Source organism: Geotrypetes seraphini, chromosome 13, assembly GCF_902459505.1.
Source record: "Geotrypetes seraphini chromosome 13, aGeoSer1.1, whole genome shotgun sequence".
Lineage (NCBI taxonomy): Eukaryota > Metazoa > Chordata > Amphibia > Gymnophiona > Dermophiidae > Geotrypetes > Geotrypetes seraphini.
In genome coordinates, this window is record NC_047096.1 from 6,071,311 (window position 1) to 6,088,799 (window position 17,489).

The 17,489-nt window shown below is 43.1% G+C and overlaps 1 protein-coding gene across 1 annotated transcript in view; it reads left to right on the forward strand.

The window, feature by feature from the left end:
- The window catches only part of C13H6orf132 (chromosome 13 C6orf132 homolog), a 45,006-nt gene extending 28,199 nt beyond the window's left edge, over positions 1–16,807 (forward strand). The window contains exons 4-5 of the mRNA XM_033918437.1: positions 4,765–8,560; positions 12,978–16,807. Of these exons, the coding sequence (XP_033774328.1) occupies positions 4,765–8,560; positions 12,978–13,077 (3,896 nt within the window). The 3' untranslated portion in view covers positions 13,078–16,807. The remainder of the gene's footprint in view (positions 1–4,764; positions 8,561–12,977) is intronic.
- The last annotated feature ends 682 nt before the right edge of the window (positions 16,808–17,489 follow it).

Sequence of the window (17,489 nt, forward strand, 5' to 3'; positions counted from 1 at the left end):
CCAGATTTCCCCAGACGGCTTTTCAAAACCCGGCACTTTGGGTTTAGAAAAGCTTCCTTGAAATTACGTCGGGCAGGAGGGCATCCTCACCTCCTGCCCGATGAGAGCAAGCGGCAGGAGGTCGGGACTGGGGCGGGATTAGGGGTGGGACTGGGGCATAATGGAGCGGGAATAGGTAGAACTGGGCGGGCCTTGGGGTGAGTGTAAGGGTCCAGATTTTACTAAAGTAAAATCTGGTAACCCTACATATGAATGTTTGTTTAATTTATAACATTTTATTGAAGGAATCAAATAAATATACAATAATATAATATAAAGAGATATTCATTACAGTTAGATTCACAATAATAATATTTCCATACATATTTCTATTATTCCTCCAAAATATATTTCCATATAACTTAATCAGTTCCTTTCTACCCCCCCCCCACTTGATCCCTTCCCCTTCCCCTTCCCCCTACCCTTCCCCCCTCATTCTTTTTAATTTATAACATTTTATTGAAGAAATGAAATAAATATATAATAATATAATACAGTAAAATAGTCATTACATTTAAATTTACCATATTAACTTCTAATATATGTTTATCATTCCTTCAAAATAAATTTTTCAAATTACCTATTACATCTCTCAATACATTCCCTCAATTTCCAACTCCCCTTACCCTCTTCCCCCCGTGAATACTTGTTTAAATAATGATGACTGTATGTATGTTACATGCCCTCGACTTGTGCACGAGTCCTAGAGACTCGATGAATTACAGATCCAAAAAGAAATCAATTTTGTGCTAGTCAGGAAAGGTCTTCCAGCGTCATCCCCCATGGTTGTTTTCAACAAGTTCCAGCCATCTGATTCCAGGTCACCCTCTTCGCCTGGTTCCTTCAATCTTCCCAAACATAATGTCCTTCTCCGATGATCTTTCTCTTCTGATTAGGTCAAGGAACATTCCTCAATCCTTAATGTCTTAACTGTCATCTTTGTAATGCTTCTCACTTTGATAAGATAAAGGACAAGAAAAGACAAAACCTGCTTGACTCTATTATATTCACATGTCTGTCGACCTCCATAAATCATTTTGGGGTCCTTTTACTAATGAAGTACAGTGCATTAAGGACCCCGTAGCTCATAGGTATACAAAGGTGCTTTGAAAAGTTTGGTAAATTTCCATGAGGTGGCGCCACAGTCCATTAAGTCATCGACGTCGTCAATGAGTATTTTGCCGAGTTGGACAAAACCTGTTTTCCTGACGGCGTGAAGAAACTGGAAACTCGCTGGACATAGGTGAAAATTCTTGAAACGGAGCCTAAATTTAGGTACTGGTGCCTATGTTAATTAACAAACACCATTTAAAATGGCCAAAAATTGGCACCATTAAAGTGTCCACCAGTGCCTAAATAATACGCACCAGAATTGCACCTAGATAGATGCTTTAGGCCACTGAACACCACTATGGACTTGGCTAACGCCGGAAGTGGCATAAGGCAGCCTAAAGTGACTTTGTAGGTGTGATTCATGACAAAGAAAAGCACCAGAAATGGCCTATATTTCCAGTGCCTATCTTTTGCGGAGGCATGATTCACGATAGGGCGCCATCACGCAATTGACACGCGATCCGGGTCTAATATAGCCCTCGATGGAGACCACAATGTTTAACGTGCTTATTTTTTTTACCATATTTTTAAACCACTCCCGTATAATAGGTTGCACGGCATATAGCATTCAATACTCGTTAGTGTGTGATAAATCCGTTAGTGCATCTTAGTAAAAGGACCCCCATAAGAACATAAGAATTGCCGCTGCTGGGTCAGACCAGTGGTCTATCGTGTTCAGCAGTCCGCTCATGCGGTGGCCCCCCAGGTCAAAGACCAGTGCTCTAAATGAGTCCAGCCTCACCTTTGTACGTTCCAGTTTAGAAGGAACTTGTCCAACTTTGTCTTGAATCCCTGGAGGGTGTTTTCCCCTATAACAGCCTCCGGAAGAGCATTCCAGTTGGGTGAAGAAGAACTTCCTTACGTTTGTACGGAATCTATCCCCTTTTAACTTTAGAGAGTGCCCTCTTGTTCTCCCTACCTTGGAGAGGGTGAACAACCTGTCTTTATCTGCTAAGTCTATTCCCTTCATTATCTTGAATGTTTCAATCATATCTCCTCTCAGACTCCTCTTTTCAAGGGAGAAGAGGCCCAGTTTCTCTAATCTCTCGCTGTAAGGCAACTCCTCCAGCCCCTTAACCATGTCTGGACCCTTTCGAGTAGTACCGAGTCCTTTATCATGTACGGCAACCAGTGTTCATCAACTGCACCATGATCTATATAAATAGTGGCACAGTAAAAAAAAAAGTCAAAGGATTTTTAAAAAATTATCCCCTTCTTTTACTAAGGTGCACTATGCTTTTTAGTGCATGGTAAATATTAGCACGCGTTAAATGCTAACACGTGCGTGTTATCCTATGGACGCATTAACGGTTAGCGCATGTGTTGATTTAGCATGCGCTAAACACGCACGGCACACTTTTGTAAGAGGGCCTAAGTTTTTATTTGAAGACCACATGATTTTACAATATATACAGAAAAGACCCCACTTCAAAGTACACTAGAAACATCTTCAAGTTGGTACAGACTTAAAAAAATGTTGAATCCCCCCTTCCCCCCCCCCCAGTTGTTCCAAAGCTAAAGAACAAAGAAAAGGTCAACCACGTTGACTCATCACGGTGATCTTGAGCAGAAGAAAAATATAATAATCAGGCAGCGTAAAACCCAACCCCCCTCCCCACCCTAGGAATATTTGTCAAGTGAGTAATTCGTCCAATAAAAATAGAATACTTTTTGCTTTTCTAAAAATATTTATATATAAAATATGACAGTAAATAGGAGCATTAATAAATTAGAAAAGGATATAGCGATAAGGCAGGGGTGGCCACACTTTTTGGGCTTGTGAGCTACTTTTAAAATGACCAAGTCAAAATGATCTACCAACAATAAAATTTTAAAAAAAACCCACAAAGCCCACTGTGCGCTGAGAAAATGTTAATTATCATTCCTATTCCGTTTTTTTTTTCAAAGAGGTCAAGGCAGATGACTCTATGCACTGTCACCTCAGTAACAACCATACAAAAATAGACAAATATACCCCCCTCCCTTTTTACTAAACCACGATAGCAGTTTTTAGCGTAGGGAGCTGCGCTTCTCTCGACGCTCATAGGCTCCCTGCGCTAAAAACCGCTATTGTGGTTTTGTAAAAGGGGGGCCATAGTGCAAAATATAGACAGCAGATATAAATTCAGACACATTTTGATCACTAAATTTAAAATAAAATCATTTTTTCTACCTTGTTGTCTGGTGATTTCATGAGTCTCTGGTTGCACTTTCTTCTTCTGACTGTGCATCCAATCTTTTTTCCCTTCTTTCAGCCTGTATGTTTCCTCTCCTCCAGACCTCATTCCCTCCCCCAACTTTTTCTTCCTCTCTCCCTGACCTTTCTTTCTTCCTGCCTCCCTTTCTTTTTTTTCTCTCTTCATGCCCCCTTTCTTTTTTTCTGTTTCCATTCTTTCCTTCTGTCTCCCTGCCTGCCCCTTTTCTTTCTTTCTCCCTACCCTCCACCAAGCCACTGCTACCACCATCGGGGAACAGGCCCCAAAGCCGCCACCGCTGCCGCACCAAGCTCTCTCTGCTTCCCTGCGGGCCAACCAGCATTCCTCTCCCCGACGTCAACTCTGCCGTCGGAGAGGAAGTTCCGCCCAGCCAGGCAGCGATTGGCTGGCCCGAACTTCCTCTCCGACGGCAGAACTGACATAGGGGAGAGGAAGGCTGATCAGCCTTGTAGATTGCCAAGGCAAAGTGAGTCTGATCGACTCACTTTGCCCTGGCGATCTACTGATCGATCGCGATTGACCTATTCGGCACCCCTGCAATAAGGGCTGCAGAATGGCGATTGGATCAAAGAAGTCTGAAAATAAGGTGGTGTAAAAGGCTGGGTAAAGCTGAATTATTTATTATGTTATTAAACAAAAAATGGAAAGGAAGACCCAGATGTTTCCACAGCACACCTGGGTGGCTTAGCGAGGGTGAGCGGCGCCCGGGGTGATAGCGCCCCTCCCCCACCCCCACCCTATTTGCCACCCCCTGCCGCTCACGTGCCCCCCTTCCCTTCCCTCTTTAATTTCCCCAGGGTGAGCAGCGTCACGAACTTTCTGACTGCGTCGTGTCCCGGAAGTGACATCGGAGAAAGCCGACACAAACGCAGGCAGCAAGTTCGTGATACTGCACGAGCCGAGAAAATTGACCGGGTTCGGGAAGGGAAGGGGTGCATGCGCACTGCGGGCGAGGGGCGGGGGGGGGGTCCAAGAAGGAGCGGGGCAGAAAGGAGGACGGGTACCAGCGCCCCACCAACACCGCGCCCTCTTTCCATTGTGCTACTACGCCGCTAAATAGACAATCACTGTCAGAACAGGATTGTGAAAAAAATTAAGGGCTTTAATATTGGTTAATTTCGGCCTACTTTTACTAAGTTGCGTTAGCCGTTTTAGCGCGCACTAAACGCTAACGCGTCCATAGACTTATAATGGGCGCATTAGCGCTTAGTAAAGAGGGAGTTAGTTTAAAAAGTAATGATAGCTTTGGGAGAGACAATAAACTGCTCTCTTTTGCCTACAGGGCAAACATTAGAAACAGAAACATTTTTCACCAAAGGGTTCAATTTGATTGACATCCTACAAATCTCACTGAACGGTTTTCCATAAGATTTCAATATGTGTTTTGTTCCTTCAGGGAATGGGCCAAAACTGAATGGAAATTATAGACTGTACAGCTCTGCTGGAGATCTGCGGCAGATGAGTTATGGCGGAGATTTTCTGGATGATGACATCCCACCCCCACCGTCAGTGCCGCCGCCGCCACCACCGTCACTGGCATCACTGGCACCACCACCTCCTCCGCCGCCATCAATGCCACCGCCGGCTCCTCCATTGCCTCAAGAGTTGTTTCCTTCCTCCACACTATCGTCCCCAGTTTCTCCTGCTCCCCCTGATTTTATACCGCCAGAACCGCCATTGGGGGCCTCTCCAGCACGTGCAGCACTGATCCCAGCTCCTACAGGAACTCCGTTCCAAAGTGTGTCAAAATGGAAATCGGAGACAATACTAAATACCATACAGTCAGATGATTGTGATTCCATTCCACATCGCAATTCTTGGTATGTTGGGGCTCCCAGTCCCCCAGCACATCCACACAAATCTGACTCACACTTGACCTTTCCCAGGTCATTTAAAACTCCTCCTCCAGCACCTGTGCGATCTTCATCCATCCAATATCAAGAGCAGAAAACCCACCAGGACAGCAACACTTTCAATGGTAGTAACTTCCACCAGACATCAGTCAGGCCTCCTATTCCTTCCAGTTTCAATCCAAATACTGAAGCTAAGGTTTTCTCTGTCACTTCACAGGAACTGAAACCTTCAAATGACACAATAAATAAAAGAAAATCTGTGATCATCATGGAAGACCCCATAAGCCCCAGTCAGAGCTGGGACTCAAATAAAACTAGTGATAGTAGTAGTAGTAATTCACCAAATTCTCCTGGACCCATACCACCAAAGCCTGTGAAGAACATGCCACAACTCTCAATGCCACCAGAATGGAACAGTGCAAACTCAGACCCCACAAAAGGAGAAACCATCATTCCTAGCAGAGGGACTCTGTCTTCCAGAGACAGCCAAAAGTCAATGAGCAACGTCCATCAGCTCAAGGAAGAACTTGATGCTGTGATGTCAGTAAGAGTTAAGCAAGATGAAGAAGCTTTAAGTCCCAGAGATAGTTCAAATGCGAATAAACTTACAATAAATTCGACTAGTGGCTCTGCAAATCCTGATGCGACTCAGTTGTTGAAACCTGCAAGTAAGATCATCCCATTCTTGCCTGAATCATCAATAACTAAGCAACAAGATGACTACCTAGAGGATGATTGGTCTCCCATAAATGACCATTCACCAGATATTTTAGGACCTAATGTATCATCTCATGATATCATTCAGAAGGAACCAAACCAAATTAAAGAAATCCAGAATCAGCTTTCAGCTCTCATATCGGGGAAGCATATCATATCAGAGAAACAAACAGAGGATCCATTGAATCTTAGGCGGAGTGTAGAGTGCAATAAAGTTGGTGGAAATGGGAGTGTTGATGCAATCATTCTTGAGGGCTCCAAACCATCCAAAACAGGCCTGAAATCAATTGCAGTGTTACCTGCTGGAGGAAATGTGAAAAAGGAAGAGGAGAAGGATATAAAATCTAGTCTGCTTCATGTCCCAGAAAAGTCTCCCAAGATTGTCAGTCCTAGTTCAACTAACAAACCGACTGATACCACTCAGAAGAAACAGAACAAAATTAGTAAGCTAAAGAATGATCTCGAAGCTCTCTTGTCTCCTACAAAAAAGGAAGAAAAGCCATCACTAAAACCTGCCAGTTCCAAACATGTTTTGGACACAAAGAAAGACACTGAAAATGTGAAGAGCAAGCAGATAAATATTGGCGAGCCTGAACTGCTGAAAGCTGTAATGAAGAAAATTCCGCTTTTACCACCAACTGGGGAGAACGAAATAGACTCATTTGTACCAGATACATCTTTGAATAATATGACTATTTTAGATATTGTAATTCCCGACCCAGATTATTTGCCTGAACATGAGCATTCAAAGCCAGATCTGACACTACAAACAGAAAATACACTCCCGATATCGGAGGGAGCTTTACCTCTTCAGGGCATAGATCAACAGCTGCAAAAAATGTCTGTGTCGCATTATAAGGTACACCATAATAGGAAGCCCTCTGCTAGCAGTGTGTCATCATTCGTTTCTTTAACATCGGACTTAGATCAGCAAATAAACACTTCAAAGCCCTCAATCAATATTCCAGCATTTTCAGATAGTCCTCCAGAGCAACCATCCGCGTTATCAACCCTCACATTACATACTGCAGAACAACCATCATTATTGACACCTACATCACGTACTTCAGGGCAACCATCCTCATTGTCAATGCTTACATCAAATGCTCCAGAGCAACCATCATTATTGACACCTACATCACGTACTTCAGGGCAACCATCCTCATTATTAACGCTTACATCACGTACTCTAGAGCAACCATCTTCATTATTAACATTTACAATACGTACTCCAGAGCAATCGTCTTCATTATTGACACCTACATCATATACTCCAGAGTCACCATCCCTATTATCACCATCTACATTACGACAGGAAAGCAGGATACTGACACATCCTGTGACTGGTGAGGAGGTGGAGGCTGGTACACCATTGGCTCTCCTCTTGGCTGCAAAGAGTCGAGCCCAGAAAGGAAAATGCCCCGTGTCCCAACAGCACGCTAACATGGATGAAACGTTAAACATGAACAGGTCTGAAACAAGCTCAGCAATCATGCAGTACAGTGAATCAAATCCAAATTCTTTTGTTGTTGTGCCCAAACCCCAAGTTAGAGATCCTCAATTTGTGTTAAAAGACAATAAAGAGTGCTGGACACCTATGTACAGTGAAAGGCCTATAAATGATACACTGGTGGGAGGGAATACAGATACTAAGCCAGGAACATTCAGTAGCAGTAAACAAGACAAATTTTTTAACAAAGCCAATGAAAAGGATGAAGAACCTCAAAAATCAAAATCTGATATCACAAGAATAAATCAAAGTCTTGCACATGCTATTAATGAAAATTCTAGTAATGCGAGTCAGCCATATCTGACTAATATATCAGATCTTCAGGTTTCTTCTTTCTGTTCTCCTTTGCCAGTTACGTTAACAGGCCAACAGAACTGGAGAAATGGAGAGTCTCAAAACTTTGCTTCTATGAGTCTTGCCGCAGGTCTCCTCCCATCTACAAATGTAACACAAACATATCCCAAGGATACCTCAGACTTTCAGATCTCTTCATTTGCTTCACCTACTCCATATTCAATTGAGAAACAGATGCGGGAAGAAGAATATAATTATGAACTAATTCCACCCCCCCCAGAATTTAGCAATGATATTGATAACAGTGTCCTGTCATACTCAAGCTCAAAGGTTCAGCAAAGAGACTCCTATCAAAAGAGATTTCCAATTCATAACGAAACCAGGGAGATGAACCAAGGCTTCAGTAGGCCAGTCTACGACAGCAGTTACATGATTTCGCCAAAACTTCCTAATAGCAGCTACAGGCAATACCCAAGCAATAGTTATCCGAGCACTACATCTGATTATCGAAACAGCCATCCATTAATTAAGAAGCGTTTATATATTCCTGAGCCAGAGAAGCCAACAACTTATGGAAAAATGCCAATGTCTACTAGAACTCTACATTCTCCTGCCTCCTACCACTCCAACATGAATCAGTACAGTTCTCCTAAGATCACAGATATTCGGCGGACTAGTTTGCCATCGAGAAGTGGCATACCAGCAAGGAAGATGTCACTGGAGAACCCTGGAAGGTTGGTACCTTCTAGTGCCATCATGAATGAGATGAAACACGCAATGCAGTATCCTGAATTTTCCTACAACAAAGGGGCAAATAGGTAAGTGATAATTCTAATAACATAATATCTATTTACTTGATGTCCTTAGGGCTATAAAAAGGTATTGAAAATGGCTAAAATTGAACTCCTTATCTTTCTGCCTAAACCCCCCTCCCGCCATTCTCTATTTCTGTGGATAATACACTCTTCCTCCCTGTCCTTCTCCTCCACGGCCAGCTCCAGACTCCGCCCTTTCTTTGTTGCCGTGCCGTATGCCTGGAACAGGCTGCCAGAGTCAATACGTCCTGCTCCGTCTCTAGCAGTCTTCAAATCCAAGCTAAAAGCCCACTTTTTTTCAAGCTGTTTTCAACTCTTAACTCCCACTCACTGTCAGATACCTATACCTATGGCATCATTCCTCCTACCAGAAACTCCCCAACCCCCAGATGTTCTGTCTCTCTGTCCAGATTAGATTGTAAGCTTTACTGAGAATGTTAAAATGTACAGCGCTGCATAAATGATAAGTAGTAGTACTGTGAGTAGTTAGGAAATCTTATAACCTATAATTCTATACATCAACTCATACAATGTATCTTGAAGATAAGACTGGATGCTGGGTATTCCCTGTTCAATGTTCTAACCATCTTTAGCTCACATTTTTAGTCCAAGGAGTTAATTACTTTCCAGAAACAGAATCAGTGCAATTCAAATTACTCTTACTACATAAGAACAGCCTTACTGGATCAGACCAATGGCCCGTCTAGCCCAGTATCTCGTCTTCGTGGAGGCCAAACCAGGTCCCTAATACCTGGCCAAAACCCAAAGAGTAGCAACATTCTAAATAGAATCCCCAAAGAGTAACAAGATTCCGGAACCCCCAGAGAAGCAACATTCCATCCAGAATCTTAAAGAATAGCAAGATTCCGGAATCTCAAAGAGTAACAAGATGCTAGAATCCCAAAGAGTAGCAACATTCCATGCAGAATCTCAAAGAATAGCAAGATTCCGGAATCTCAAAGAGTAACAAGATGCTAGAATCCCAAAGAGTAGCAACATTCCATGCAGAATCTCAAAGAATAGCAAGATTCCGGAATCCCAAAGAGTAGGAACAGTCCATGCTACCGATCCAGGGCAAGCAGTGGCTTCCCCCATGTCTTTCTCAAGAACAGACTATGGACTTTTCTTCCAGGAAGCAAGGGTCATCTTGAAGTTTGCTTGCCTTTGCTTCAAAATCATAACAGGATCATCCCCAATCTATCTGTCTCGTCATTTTGAATTTCCAGGCACAACCTGTACCCGCAGTGCCTACATGTTCGCTTTTCCATCCTTGAAGGGCTGTATCTACCTGTACAAGAGATTCCATGACAGTACACTATCATTCCAAGCAGGCAAATGGAAGAAATGTTTAACCAACTTTATCTCAAACGCACTTTGTTATCAAACTGTCAGGAAGTCAATCAAAACGTATCTCTTTGATATATTTCTCTGACCCCTCTCCTGCCTTGATGTACTTTTAGACCACTTCCAGATAAACCTGACCAATCTTAACATAGTAATGTAACCTTGAAAAGCTTTATCTTATATCGCTGTTTGTATACAGTCTTTTCCTCTGTAAACCACTTTGAACTGTTTGTGGTATAGCGGTATATGAAAATAAAGTTATTATTAAAACCAGTTACGCTATCCGCTCTTACCACATCCTCTGGCAACGCGTTCCAGAGCTTAACTATTCTCTGAGTGAAAAATATTTCCTCCTATTGGTTTTAAAAGTATTTCTCCGTAACTTCATCGAGTGCCTCCTAGTCTTTGTTATTTTTGACGGAGTGAAACATCGATCCACTTGTACTTCGATCCTATCTCCCCTCAGCCGTCTCTTTTCCAGCTGAAGAGACCTAACCTCTTTAGTCTTTCCTCATACGAGAGGAGTTCCAGCTCCTTTATCACTGATCCAGTTAGAGGATGTATTCAGTCTGCTCAATGGGTAACTGCCAGGCTGGTCTAGCTTTATCCAAATACTGCTCTGAATATTGTTGGTTAGTACGTCATTTAACAAACCCTCTCCTTTACAAACTCGCGCTGGCTTTTTTTAGCGCAGGCCTCTGTGGTAGCAGCTCCGATCATAGAATTCCTATGAGCGTCCGAGCTGTTAGCGCCCCGGCTGGCTCTAAAAATACTAGTGCGGGTTTGTAAAGGAGGGGGAAAAGATGCGTCTGTCTCTGGAGTAGTTAGGAAGAGTCAACTAGAATGACACTTTTCTTATCAGGCTGTCCAGATTTGGAACAATCTTCCATTAGTAATAAGAGGCCTTGATTCATATATTACTTTTCACAAGGCATTTTTTTTCTTCATTATTTTTAAGTGTTATCCTTGATGTTCTCAAACAAATTGTTTATTCATTTTTCAATATATGTGTTCTCCTTAATATAGGAGTTTCTTGTTGCAATCCGCTTTGAATAGTTATATCCTGAAGTCTCTTATCTACCAATATTTCGCTGCAGCAGTCAGCAGTTGATTTAACTGACCACCATAGGGTTGGGGTTTTTGGTGTTTTATTCCCTGTATAGCTGAATATTCAGTGCTGGTAACTAGATACAGGCTGGAATTGAAGATCTGGGTATAATTTGGACCTTCAGTAGCAAGAGATGATGTTTTATTAAGTTTCAATGGGGAGTGGGATAGACCATATTAAGCTTGGGATAAGGGTGGGCAACTCCGGTCCTCGAGGGCCGGAATCCAGTCGGGTTTTCAGGATTTCCCCAACGAATATGCATGAGATCTATTTGCATGTACTGCTTTAAATGCGTATTCATTGGAGAAATCCTGAAAACCCGACTGGATTCCGGCCCTTGAGGACCGGAGTCGCCCCCCCCCCCCACCCCCCGGGATAGACACTCTTTATTTGTGTCAATAAATTCACTTCAAAGGTCATAGAAAAATGTCCAACTGTATTGAAGTCCTGGTATAGAAGGATGTGGGGTCTATCCCCCCCCCTCCACACACACACACTTGTTCTTCTGCTGTTTTTGTTCCTTTTTTTGTTCTGTATAGGTTTTATTAAGTTTACCAAATTTATTCAGAGTTTTCTACCCCCGCTTCAAGGATCAGAGCCTTTTGGGCGGCTTCAGACAATTAAATTTGCATAAATCAATATAGGAAAATATAAAAGCGTAAATAGAACAATTTAAAATTTAAGGCATCTCCTGCTGCATGAGAGAGATTTGCATGTAATGGAGGAGACTGGCGTGCACATAGGTTTCATGCATATTCATTAGGGCTGTCCTGAAAACCTGACTGGCTGGGGGTCCCCCAGGACGGGGTTGAGAACCAGTGGCATAGTAAGGAGGGTGGTCCTCCCCGGGTGCCAGTACCCCTCCTGCTCTCTGCCCCCACCTCTTCCCTCTCCTCCCCTAGTCTAGTTGTTCACTGCCGTGAGAACTTTAACGTGTGCCTCACAACTGAGGTCTCTCCCACTGACATGACTTCCAGGTGCCAGCGTTGGAAGTGACGTTAGCGGGGAGAGACAACAGGGTTGCGAGGAGCACATTGAAGTTCTTGTTGCTCGCGGGGGGGGGGGGGGGGAGATCGGGGAAGGAGCAGGGGGTGGAGACAAGGATGGGGAAGGGGGCGCCAGAACTCCGGGTGCCTCTCACCATCACCAAACCACTGCCCTATAGTAATGTTTATAGAGTTAACTCAGGGGAAGGGGAAGACATCTTGATTGGTAAGTTGAACCCTGTCAACAATACTTGGTGTCTTGGTTATAACCTATCGTGTTTGGCTGCCTATACGGTTGGCATGGTGGTGACTTATATTTAAATATGAGTGACAGCAGCCCACACAGAGTGCTGGACATGGCTCTGGCCACTTTGTTGGGCAACCTGGATAGACCGTGCAGATAGAGAACGACACAGAGACAAATTTGTCCCTGTTCCTGCAGGAACTCAAGTTCCCTGTCTTGTCCCCACGAGTTTTGTCACTATCGCTGTACCTGCCTCATTCCTGTAAGCTCTGCCTTAACCGCACAAGCCTTGGACACTTATGATTTTAAAGTATTTGAGGCTTGTGCAGATGAGGACGGAGCTTAGGTATTGGTGGAATGAGGCGTTATGACATCACAATCTCAGCTGTAGAATGTTACTACTTAGGATTTTAAAGTGTTTGAGGCTTGTGCAGATGAGGATGGAGTTTGCAGGATTGGGGCAGGGACAGGAAAAGAACTCACTGGGACTGGAAAATGAGTTCCCGCGGAGACGGGAAAAAAACGTGTCCCCATGTTATTCTCTACATGCAGGCCTTTTTCTGCTGCCATTTACTGTTTTACTGTCTAATATTCAAAGAGCTGGTCCAAGAAAGCAACAGGGCAGCCAATCTGCAAGAGCCAATGTGGCATGAGTGTTCAAATTTCAGCCATTTTTCCTCGAAGGTGCCACAATATTTTTCCTCTGTTCAGGACTTCCTCTTCTATTTATTTCTGCAGGACTCAGCGTCACAGTTCACCATACCAAGGGACGACCTTCACCGTGAGGCCTGGCACAAGACAACCTATTTCTTATATGCACCAAAATCATCCATACTGAGGTCATCTAGTGGAAGCAGTTCTTGCATGGAGATCTTTCCTGAAGGAAGTCATGAAAGTCGAGGAGGCCAGCCATACCCTGCAAAGAGCTACACTGTGGTTCCCATGTGTCTCTGGCTATATAGTCCGCTTTATTTCTGGATGGCTAATTAACTTTTGCACCAATGGTATCATTACTTTGATAAATATGAGGCAGAGACCACCATAAAAACAAAACAGTTGAGCAAATTTTGGCTTCTCCTTGCTGGATCTTGGTCTTGATTTCATTGTCCGAAATGAAAACGTGACCTTTTTAACACTTGGTCTTGGCTCAGCATCCGGTTGTCAACCTTAATACCGTAATTAGGCAAGTGAAAATCACGGGCCCTGAAAACATCATGTTGGCCTTATGTGAAGAGGGATATTTTGCCTCCGCTCTGCTTTGACCGTTTTGCTTATCCTGTGCTCAAAGCCTAACTAAACTTCAGGTTTTGGAATTCAGCTGCTTAAAACCATTCACGGTCTCCCTTTTGCACCAGTACACGGGTCACTTTTAGGGATAATTTTTTTTTAACAGACTGTTGTACGAACTCAAATGTTCACAAGGAACTTTCAGAATCATAGTTTTTACGTAGTTATGAAATATTTGCAGGGATTTAAATATAGGGCTCCTTTTACAAAGCCACGCTAGGGCCTTGACGCGTGGATTAGCGCACGCTAAATTGCCGCACGATAGCCGCTTCCTTTTGAGCAGGCGGTAGATTTCCGGCTAGCGCGCGCTAAAATGCTTTGTAAAAGGAGCCCATGTTTTCTCTCAACCTTTTAAGTGCTCATTAAATACATTGTGTACACGAGAATTATACTGATTCACGTCTGATTATCAACAATCCTTTATTTTTCTGTCAACACATACTTAAACCAATTTATCAGTTACCGAATGCCTTGTATATAATTGTAAGTACAATTATTTATTATTTAAAAAAAAATTAAGAATTGTGGAGTAAAACTCTGAATTGCAGTTGTTCAGATTGTCAAAAATGGATGTCACACAGCAAGCGAGAGAATCCATCTTGGCGCTGTTCAACTCATCTTGGCCATACCTAATCCACTGTTGGCACTGGAGAGTGTCAGATAATTTGTGTATGTAAAATGCTTTATCCTTTTTTAAGTCTTTTGTATTATTTTGAAAATGTTCATCTGCTTTGCAAATTCTATAATCCAAAGACTTTGTGCTAAGTTATAGCTAAAGGCATTAAAAGTCTAGTTCTGATAAAGGAAAGAAGTGCTGGAAACTGGGGGAGGATCGATTCAGCATGGCACTCCTGCCAGGGGAACTCAACTGACCAGTGATATACCATGTTCTCTTAGGCTCCCGCAGCTGGCATCACAATTGGTGCTGTGTTCCGGGTCTAGCCAAGTCCGAGTAGGTAGAACTAATGCTTCAGCCATCATGCTGTGGCTTTCTTCGGTACCCAGTTCCTTGCTTAAGAACATAAGACTCGCCTTACTGGGTCAGACTGATGGTCCATCTAGCCCAGTAGCCAATCCTGGTCACTAGTCCCTGGCCCAAACCCATTGAGTAGCAACATGCCAGACTACTTAATTGTAAGGAGTAACCTGAAGAAAGCCACATCATAATGGCTAAAATGTCGGTTCTACCTACTTGGAGCTTCCTTGCCAATGAAAGAGACTCGACTCATGCGCATTTACTTCACGTAGGTACATCTCTATCATATCTCCCCTCTCCCGCCTTTCCTCCAAAGTATACAGATTGAGATCTTTAAGTCTGTTCCCATACTCTTTATCACGAAGACCACACCACCTTTTAGTAGCCTTCCTCTGGATATCAGCTGACGAGATGGAGATCCTTGCCAGCATAGCAAGAGAGATGGCTATACCACCGGTCTAAACATTTCTCCTGATCAAGAGTGGATGTAAATGGGAACATAACACATGATGCATGATTTTATAAAACATTGTAAGTCTTGTGGCAAAAGTTTATCCCAACAATTTAGTTAAATCCAGTGAGATTAGCTGACATCCTTAATGTTAACTGGATTGCATTCAATTTTCATTAATGCTGTATATTGTAGTAACAAAATGATGCCTCAGCCCCACCACTCCACCACTTGTTGGAAAGTTCGAAAAGCGGGAAGTTAATGGCGGTGCTTCATCATTGGCATTCAATTTATGTGGTATTTTTCATTGTTTTATATTCATTTTAAGTTTATATCAAAAATCCTAACTTTATTAACTATATTTAATAGTAAATGATACTTATCTCAGCAAAAAACCCAGGAAGCCAGACCCGACATGTTTCACACCATAAGTGTTTTTTCAAGGGTCTCCCTGCAAAAGTATATAGAGAAGAAGTTAAAACATACAATTGTGTCCCACTCCTCCCTGACTTTCCTTACTTGTAGTTTAAAGCTTGTACTCACCACGGGTGCCGCTGTCATCCGACTCCAAGTTTGTAATGAGAAAAGATGGCGGCGGCGTCCTTGGTATGCCCTTTAAATACTCCCTCACAGCTATCCATAACTCCACCCCCTGCATCCGATTGGTCTGAACTGCTTTACACTGTCCCCCACTCAATTTCAATGTTCAACCCATAAGGTTGAATGGTATCAAGTGAAAAAATATATCTTTGGTGTGAAACATGTCGGGTCTGGCTCCCTGGGTTTTTTGCTGAGATAAGTATCATTTACTATTAAATATAGTTAATAAAGTTAGGATTTTTGATATAAACTTAAAATGAATATAAAACAATGAAAAATACCACATAAATTGAATGCCAATGATGAAGCACCGCCATTAACTTCCCGCTTTTCGAACTTTCCAACAAGTGGTGGAGTGGTGGGGCTGAGGCATCATTTTGTTACTACAATATACAGCATTAATGAAAATTGAATGCAATCCAGTTAACATTAAGGATGATTTTATAAAACAGGCATGTAAATTCTGACTCCACCCATACTTTATCCTAACTTTTCTCCATGCTGGCCTGTGCCATGCAGAACTTAAGCATGACCTGATTTTATAAGTGGCCATTTCCATGCCTAAAACATTTTTATTAATTACTCTCTGTCTGCTGATCTCGCCTTTGACACATATAGACTTGCTAATTAGGATCCAATTCAATTCATACTTGTTGGTCAAACCCGATCCCTCACTGGGTTTACTTTAGGATTTGAGCTTACCAGGCAGTTGGGCCTCTCTTTCTGGGATCGGTGAAGCCATAGCAGTAGATATTTCAGCATAAAAGCTAGGCTGTAACGCTCTGTGACTTTACAGATTGAGTTTCCCTAGAATCCAGAGTTTCCCCATGCCCAGTTGCCGGGTTTTTGCAAACCACATCACCTGTGCCCCTACTGAGATGAACTTGGCTGTTCACGGTGGTCAGTCCTGGTCATCAAGCACGCTACAACGAGATGGATTCGGAAAGTCGTCGGTGTACGCTACCAAATACTGTGTCAGACTAAGGAAAACCATTTTAACAAGTGTTTTTATCATCGAGATAATCAGTGTTAAATGTCATTGGAAGTAAACAGCCTTATGAAGCATGCTTTACTTGTTAAGAGCTTGGTCAAGGGACGTGTCATATGAATGTACGTGTTTGTTATACAAGGCAAATAAATCAGCAGTACAAAGCTTTTAAAAATGTAACTATGCACTGTGTATAAGATTTGTAAAATACATACTGTGTATTCCTTGTAATAAAATGTATATAAAAGTATTTTTGTTTTCCATTTTTTGAGAATTAGTAGTATTGGATAACATTGACTTCAAAGTCTAGTTTCTAATGAAGAAACAAAGAGTTAACATACCTGTTACTTACTATTTGTATGAATGCTATGGTCGTGTGTTATTGTCCCCCAACATATCTTTTTTTTTATATGGCTACTAGTCTTTAAGCCCGTTACATTAACGGGTGCTAGAATAGATGTGTCTGTCTGTCTGTGTTTCTTTATCTCTCTCTCCTTGGCCGCTGTCTGTATCCTTGTCTCCTCCCACCCCCACCAAAGCTGTCTCCCCCAGCACACCCCTCCCCCAAAAGCAGCCCCCTTTCCCTCTCCCTGTCTCTCCAGAGCCCCGTCTTCCCCCCCAGAGCAAAGCTGTCTGTCCCCAGCACACCTCCCCTCCAAAGCAGCCCCCTTTCCCTCTCCTTCTCCCTGTCTCTCCATGGCCCCTTCTGTCTTCCCCCCAGAGCAAAGCTGTTTGCCCCAAGCACACCCCTCCCTCCAAAGCAGCCCCCTTTCCTTCTCCCTGTCTCTCCAGAGCCCCGTCTTCCCCCCCAGAGCAAAGCTGTCTGTCCCCAGCACACCTCCCCTCCAAAGCAGCCCCCTTTCCCTCTCCTCCCTGTCTCTCCATGGCCCCTTCTGTCTTCTCCCCCAGAGCAAAGCTGTCTGTCCCCAGCACACCTCTCCCCCAAAG